Consider the following 8546-nt stretch of genomic DNA (forward strand, 5'->3'; position numbering starts at 1 on the left):
CAAAAATGGTTGTACCCGATTGTCTTTGAGATTTTAGACGATTGTCTTCAAGAGAACAGTATTAATGGTTGGAAATAAAATTTTAAAAGGTGCACGAATATTTTTTTTCAGATATCCATTCGTACGATTTTGCGTTAGAAATTATGACAGTACCTATTCTGACTATTTTGACAGTTTCAGAATGCCGTTGTACATTCAAAAATTTGCCCGGTCGTAATTAGTTTACAATATGGCTGTCCGTCGTGGATGCTTCCCGTTTTGAATAATTACAGTAGCTATAAAAAAAGGAAAAGGACCGTATAGGGTGTCGAGGAACGAACCTTAAGGGCAAAACCCACCAAACCTGTATAGCACTTGATTTCTATTCAATGGACTTTAGAGGGTCGGTGCCGGAAATTGCATGGGACCTGTTCAGTATATGGGCTCGTGCAATCTTCACTTCATACATATTTTCTCAAACATATTTCCATTTGTTAACGTTTTAACTACCGAAAACCTGATTGTACGCTTTTTAATGATTTGGTATACCGAAAGAATATTTTCAGAATCAAGAATGTTATGAAACACGATCGAACAATAAGAGCATACCTTGAAATTCCTTCTATGTATATACATTCACGCTTGATATTGTAATTTGATGAGTTAATTAATGAAAAAAGTTTCTACCCTATTATACTAACTTCTGTGTAGACACGCGTCTGTTTGTATACTTAATCGACCTGCGACCGCTGTTTCAAATCAGTCTAATTAGCAAGTTTCTTGAGAGTTGGGTACATCAGAGCCCAAGCAGGATCATGAAATTCTTAACGATTCTCGTGAGTTTGTTAGTGATAACCGTGATTAAATATATAACAAAAATAATATTACATTCGTTAAATTTTCGTAGCTTCATCTTCTTGTTATCGGTATCGGTTTCAAGTCTCTTATAGTGAACGCAATGATGGAAGACTATTTGGATGAAAAGATTAAACAAACGAAGATTGAGATAGCGAAGCTACATCTTCAAGAGTCACCGGCAGGTAAACGCGAATGGAATCAATAAATAAGCTATGTAGTAATAGCTACATGTAATATGTAAGGCAGGTATGCTCCTCGAACATCACAGGGTAATGTATCGTTTTTTGGTATTGGTTTTACAGTTCCAAAGAAACTTTACATCGTTCAATGGGATTGTTTGTGGCAAGAGAGCCTCGATAATCGACGGCTATTCATAGCGAACACCTTGAATAAAATTCTCTACGTCGAAGAAAGCCGCGTCGCAATGTTCGCCACAGATTCGTCTCCTTCCAATCAAACCGCGATGGTGGAACTTCCTTATTGGCGTCGCAGTGGTGCCATTAAATTTATTAAAGTACAGTAAATAGGTTAAATAAATCGATGGAGCAAATCTGGCGAATCTCTTTTCGTTATTCGGAGACTTTGGTTTCCCTTTTGCCACAAGAGCCACCATGTTTGCTCCATCGACAAAAACTCACGAACGTCAAGAGGAGCTAGTTTGCTAAACATGTATTAGAAACGAGAAATCTTCCAGGCGTTCCTCAACATTTCGTTAGCGTCCCGACTAGCCCTATTGAGCGGTTGATGACTCGCCGATGGTTACCACGCTTACAATAGGGTACCGTTCACACCCGGAAGCCTTGAGCGGTCGTAACAATGCCTGCTTGCCATTGTCTTCCATTCGTACGGTTCCCGAATCCCGGTTCGCTTGAATGAGGATGGCAAATTAACATTGATCTCCCGCGTCACAATCGAATTGATGTTCACAGAGCACCGTGTGGAAAACCATGCTCTATCTGCTGATTTGTTATGAAACCGACTTCTGCAGTCTGTACGCGGGAGCGGAAGGCCTGCAAATGAAATTCCGACAAAGCATTCACTGCAAGGGACACCCCATGGACGCCAGCTTCTTCATCAGAGAGAATCGACTTTATCTCGTGGTGGTCAATAATTCGGGCCAGTTTACTGTTCCGTCTCTGTAAGCTTTCCCTTAAGAAAAGATGTTGCATGTTTAGAAAGTTCCATGAAGTTTTTGTATCTATTCGGTATTAGTTATTCTGTAGATTAGGTACCATGTTAGGTAACGGAAACGAGAGACTCTAAGTCTCTATCGAATCACGTAGAAGTGAGAAAACATGTCGAGGGGTACACGATTTCTTAGTATTATTGAAACTTAGCATACTAAATGGAACCACCGTCGTCCAGAATCTACCATTGGAGGGGCACGTACATGGACAAAGTAGCGGAGGCGATGACCACCGCTGCCGTTTCCGTCGCTACGTTCCAGCACAAGCACTCGACCATTATGGTATTTGCGCAAAACGATGGCCACGACTCCAGCACTGGTACTGTGGTGTACGAGTTTAAAGATACTAGCGCGGACAGGATACAGTTCCTGCCGACCATTAATCCTGTCTCTGTTCATCATTACAAACACGCGGGCGTTAGTTTTATTTTTTTTATGAACAAAGATGGACCTAGTAATCTGTTCTGGTGGGACGGTTCGTTCTTTTTTTTCTGTTATCATTTACTTTTACGCCGAAAAAACATTACAATATTGCTTTTTCTAGGTCAAGAATTGTTGCATTGGCAACAATTCCCAAAAATCGATTCGCCGAGCTTGGTCCGTATAGTGACCGTCAACGATGACACATTCTTTGTCGTGGCCAGTGCAGTAAGCTTGGCAGTAATTACTAAAACATCTTCTTAACGTTCCACATCTGGAAAATTGATTATAACATAAATGTTATTCGTCGTAGGGCCTGTTGAGATTGTACAAGTTCGAGAATGCATCAGATTGCACCCTATTAAGTTCGAAGAAGTTGCCTGACGGAGAAACGGTAGTAAATATAGAGACTCAAACAGAAAAGGGTAAAGTGATCATAGTGCTGATCTTCGTGAACAATAATGGCGTTCCTTCCGTGGGATCCTGGGAAATAGACATCAAGGAAATCTCTTCCGGTTAGATCACTCTTTCCCTTACAAATTTCTGAAATCGAAACAATTTTCACTAAAGTTATTATTTCCAGAAGATTCGACTGAAGAGAATCAGGTCTTGTCGAAGCATTTATCAGACCTCGTAGAAATGCTGCAGCAAAGAAGACAGCTTGTGCAGAAAGCTGAGTCTTCGTGGCCCTTGTTATATCCGGCGAATGAGAATTTAACGATTTCAGATCCCCTGATGATTCCAAAGTTGATCTTAGAATCGGGAACCGTGAGGCACATCAATGTCTTTGGCTCGGAGGACGTACTTGCACCCCGCGATCTTAAAGAAAATTTGAGAAAATTGACTTTCGAGGTCGATAGAACTCTTGCAGAATCTAAAAATCTTTCATCGAGCTTTGGGAATTCTATCACTGGGGACATTGTCACCAATGGTAGTGCTTCCATGAGAAAGCTAGAGATCGATAAGCTTGAGGTCGACTTCTTGAACGATGTTGATATTAGATCGACGGATGTCGAATCAAACGCAAACGGAAGACTTCCGATTCCCTTAAGCGGGTCGAATATCGTCGTGCAGAACGTCGAAATCGAATCCCTCTGTGGGATTCCGTTCCGATGTGAGTTCGAATATTGCTATCAGTATTTTAATCACGCTTTAAAAGTTTACAGGAATCAATGTGATCGAATGTTTCAGATTGGGCACTGAAGAATGGCTCATCCGGGATGGACATTAATCTGGAACCACATGAAATTGAATTTTTGAACGATACTGTACATCTACGATCGAATGTGTCCGTGACAAAGTTGAATGCAAAAATGATAAACGATCTTAACATTGACGAATTCCTGGATAAGTTGTTTATCGTCAATCAAACTCAGAAAATCAAAGGTAGTGGAACACAAAAAATATTTCGAGCCTTACCGCAACTTTTAAATATCCATATTTAATTTTTCCAGGGAATCTAATGTATAACAATTTGTTACAAATTCACAATTTAACGACGGAGAAGCTGAATAATCAATCGATGGAGAGTTACATGACTACGAAAACCAATCAGACATTTGATCATTTCGATGTAAAGTCACTTCAAATAGATCATTTGATCACCGAGTCGATCAATGGCGTACCAGTGTCGGAAGCTGCAAGGATTTCTCGTCCTAACGTTATCAAAGGTGTCTTGCTAGGTTTACCGACAAGTTTTATCTCGTTTATAATTCATTCTCGTTTGTTATTTATTATCCACTATCAACAGGACAAGTTAGAGTTGGGAAAGTACATGTGACGGAGGAATTCGTAATGGATTGCGACTTGAATCAACCGCAAAGAAAACAGCTACAAATCTATTTCAACGTGACTGTTCGAGGCGATTTGATAATAAAAACGATTGATATGGATAAGTATACAAAACTTGTATTAGGTGGCAAAGAGGTGAGTATGAACGACCTCTCGGACGGTCTCTGGACAAAAACCACTGATCAGGAAATCAGAAACGATGTCATTTTCGAGAACGATGTGACGATTGATCAACTGGTCGTGGATCGTTTGAACGGATTCACGGAAGAGGAGTTCTTGTATACTTCTGCAACCGTTATTCCAGAACGGTTCGGTCATTTACGATTCGACAACGTCGAACTTGACGATTTATTTCCCGTGAAGGACGAGAATAACACCCCGTTTGAAGATGCTCTAGATTCCTTAACGATTCGAGACGAGTTGCAGTTGGGGCACCTTCGCGGGAGCAAATTGCTGATCGATCGTTTCAATGGCCTCCTAGTTTCCGATATATTGAACAATCAACAATCGGTTAATGTCTCGAAGGGGATGAACTTCTCTGTGATTCGAGCGAAGCAAGTGAACGTGGACCAACTGCACTTCCGGTCCATCAACGGTCAAAACAGCGCCGAGTTCCTTGAACATAAAGAAAACGATCAAAACGAACAGACACTGAGCAGCCTAAAATCTCCAGAGATTCACATAGAAAACCTGATCGTCGAGAGAATTAATGGCATTGATATGAAGAATCTCCGATCACTACGAAATGTTACCGATTTGAAAGATCTCGTGATAGATGGTGACCTAACGGTGGAGGGTAATTTAAAGATCGTTATAATCGACGACCAATCACCCGATTTCTATCTGAAAAACATGGTTAACGAAGACATCGTATTAGATCTAGAAGAAACCATCGACGAGCTGATCGTGCAGAATGCGACGTTGAAGTCCATGAACAGCCTCAATGTTAACAGTTTCTTTGAAGGCGTTCTGTCGAAATCGAAAGAACAGATTTTATCGGGTCGATTCACATTCAATAAAATGACCACTAGCAATGTCGTTACCAGATTCATCAACGATCTAGACAGCTCGAAATTACTCTGGATCGACAGGCCGCTATTTTTCGCTGGAAATGTCACGTTCGACGAACTCCTCGTAGACAATGTCATGACGAAAACTCTGAATGGCCAGGATGTCTACGAGGTACAATTCCCTGTCGCGTATCTTGTTCTATGACGTTCAGGTTAATTTTATAAATAATTTTCATCCTTTCAGGTGTACGAAAATTTACTGAACGTGCCAGCAACCATGATCAACATCTTGTCAGTGCATGGAAACGTCTCTTGGGGTATAGCTTCGCCGAACGCCGACTCGTTAACTTACTTATTCGACAACGCAGTTACAAAAACTACAGACCAAACTATTCAAGGCGATGTGGTCTTCAACGAGGCTGTGACGATGTCAGTTGCAGAGTTAAAAAGGAGAGAAGTCGACGAGATACGCAACATACTGGTTGATGCGGTAAAAGATCATGAAGACGTTATCCAGATAACGGGGCAGAAGATTTTCGCGAACAGTTTAAAGATAAACAGGCTATCGGTAATCGGTGATATAACGATTCCTGTCATCAACGAGGTCGATATCATCGAATTTAATAATTCTGTGGTCCGAAAAGATAAGAACGAAATGGTTACCGGTACCCTAACTTTCCTCGAAGAAGCATCAATCAATGAAGTATTCGTGAACGACAGTGTCCACGATGTACCTTTGCATGGGCTGGTTTGGGCGACTGATAAACTGCCTCCTAATGTGCATTTTAAACATCTTTTCGTAATGGGCGATGTTTATCTGAAGAATTTAGATGGTGTGGATTTTGACGAGTTCCTGCAAGATCGAGTGACCATCTACGGGGACTACGATATAGCTGCAGACGTGCAGTTCAATGGAATCGTAGAAGTAACAGGTTCGTCAAAAATGATGTCATCAATGCCTTAGAAAAAATATTTCAAGGATCTCGAGGTTTTAATAGAAATAATTTTTGGGGTAATGGTCTCAATTTCAGGAAACACGACGCTGTCGAAAATCAACGGAATAGATCCCTCTGACTTGGTTCTCAATGGATTGAAGGAAACGCAAGTTATATCCAGTACGAAGACCTTTGCAGAAAACCTTCTGATTAGCGGCAACGTTCGAACGTCGTTAATAAACGGCCTAGACGTGTCTGCAGAGTACTCGAGCGGTGTCTTGAACGATGAGAATGTGGAAATTATCGGGGATTTGGTGAGATCAACGCGTCGAAGATTGATCTCCCTATTGTAATCATTTAAATGATCTTGTGATTTCAGGTTTTCGAGTCGGAAGTCAAAGTTCCAGAAGATGTAACCGTTTCAGAACGGGTAAACGGAATGAGTTTGAGCACGATCCTCGAGGAACTGAAAGAAGACACGGAGCAGACACTCGATGCATTCAAGAATAACGTGACGGTGATAGAGAACAGTATCGGATGGTCCTCGTTGATATCCGAAAGGCTGGGGAACATTTTTTCGTACCTAGAGTCGGAGAAGGAGTTAAAGATTCAGGTGCCGAATGTTAAAGCGGTCAACGTCGTCTCTTACGAGGAAGTCGTGAAGTTGAATATGTTTGGGGAGGAGGTTGGTACTTTTTGTGGGCTATCCAGTAATTGTTCCTGTCCAATTGAACATGTAGCCGAACTGAGAAAGGGCCACTGCAGCGTATGGAGAACGAACGGTTCAACGATAGTGCGCAACTTTCACGGCCCGCACAGCAGCTTTGGTATAAATGTAGAAACAAATGCCATTTCCAGTAGTGTTGAGTGCACTTCGAGTAGCAACAGAGATGAATTTACAAAGATCTCATGGATGAGACCAAGGATGATGGACACTGGAGATTTGTTAGGTCAAGTGAACGAAGCGCCCGACAGGATCCAGGGATTCATCACGGACGTATCCGTCTTTAGGACTAGCAAAAGTGCGTGGTAAAACCAGAAAGGAAATTCCTGTCTGATAGAATGTACAGATAAAAGCGGTATCCTCATAGAGGACAGATTTCATCTCTGATTGTTTTCAGATGCAGCCTTTGTAGTCCTAGCGGTCTACTATGATAAATTGCATCAGACCCACAAAACGGATTCCTTCGTTTATATGATCGACTTCGACAGTAACTCGCTATCACTGCACCAAAAATTGCCCACCGATGGTGCCTTGGACGTTGAAGTTTTCAGTGGGGTTCACCATCACTCATACCTGCTTCTAGGTTGCTTCGGAGCCACCGAGGAGTCTTTCCTGTACAGGCTGAACGGAACCACGTCTCAGGTAGACAATTATTGTATCTAGTCGTTAATAATATTACTAATTATTCATTCTACTTAGTTCGACAGTTTGAGAACATTCAGAGGCAGGACGCGTCACGTAAAGAGCATCATACAAGAGAAGGACCTGTTTATTTTTCTTGACGATTACGATACCAACGCAGTAAATGTGTATCATTACAAATCAGAATACGACAATTTTTATAGTTATCAGAGCCTTTTCCATGATTCAAGGATCAATGCGGTTACGTGTTTCTACGCGGATGGTGAGTATTTTGTTTCTAATTCTCGATTATGATTGAAACGATCGTGTTGTGTGAGAATGTATGTACATATATAGCATAAAAATGATACTCTACTTGTAATTAAAAAATTTCATTGTAGAACCTGGTCGAAGCGATGCTTTTATCATCGTCACCACAGAAAACGATCAGTTCTATATCTACGAATACATGTTCGCACAGGTACGTTTTCATTCGTTTGTTTCACTTAGATTATAGGTATCATTTAAATGTCATGTTATAATTATGTAATAAAACAATCAATTGTAGAAGTTCCAAAGGAAAGTGCGTTATCAAATGGATGGTTTACAAACAATGGTACCATTTTATTACGCAGGGAATCCTTATATATTTGCAGGCACAAGTACCAATAGCACATTACTGCGAATCGTGAAACAGGGGCCCCACTAAAGTTTTTATAGTTACCCTCTTATTCACCTGTGGTGAATCAAAAAATAGTATTTATTTTGTTTATCTTTTAAATGATCTGGTATATATGCATGATGCGATGCTAACTAAATGATAATAAAGTTCTAAAATACATTTTCATTATTTCCATACAATGTCGCACAATGTAGTGGCAAAACGCTCAAACTATTAGCCACAATCACATGTTGGTAATTTTCTTTCCAGTGTTAGCGGAATTGATAGGCACCGTTATCTAGCGGAGGGAATTGAAACTAAATCGTTTAATAGTTTGAGCGTTTTTCTACTACAGATAATG

General features: G+C 40.8%; 1 protein-coding gene across 1 annotated transcript; it reads left to right on the plus strand.

Annotated features, from left to right (window-relative positions):
* The first annotated feature begins 794 nt into the window (after nt 1–794).
* LOC144475494 (uncharacterized) lies at nt 795–8262 on the plus strand. Its single transcript, XM_078191453.1, has 18 exons — nt 795–815; nt 887–1019; nt 1140–1351; nt 1767–1975; nt 2203–2498; nt 2568–2671; nt 2757–2958; nt 3027–3557; nt 3635–3829; nt 3898–4113; nt 4194–5416; nt 5489–6176; nt 6276–6493; nt 6559–7201; nt 7301–7545; nt 7603–7807; nt 7926–8005; nt 8093–8262. The coding sequence occupies exons 1-18, from the start codon at nt 795–797 to the stop codon at nt 8231–8233; spliced, it is 5562 nt and encodes a 1853-aa protein (XP_078047579.1). The 3' UTR covers nt 8234–8262.
* The last annotated feature ends 284 nt before the right edge of the window (nt 8263–8546 follow it).

The sequence above is a fragment of the Augochlora pura genome, chromosome 10 (assembly GCF_028453695.1).
Source record: "Augochlora pura isolate Apur16 chromosome 10, APUR_v2.2.1, whole genome shotgun sequence".
Lineage (NCBI taxonomy): Eukaryota > Metazoa > Arthropoda > Insecta > Hymenoptera > Halictidae > Augochlora > Augochlora pura.

What these genes read in the sequence shown, in the direction of transcription:
- LOC144475494 (XM_078191453.1), top strand. Translation starts at nt 795, where the DNA reads ATGAAATTCTTAACGATTCTC. An exon ending in GTGCCATTAAATTTATTAAA is followed by an intron (nt 1,352 to 1,766) that starts GTACAGTAAATA and finishes TGATGTTCACAG; the next exon opens with AGCACCGTGTGGAAAACCAT. An exon ending in TCAAACTCAGAAAATCAAAG is followed by an intron (nt 3,830 to 3,897) that starts GTAGTGGAACAC and finishes TAATTTTTCCAG; the next exon opens with GGAATCTAATGTATAACAAT.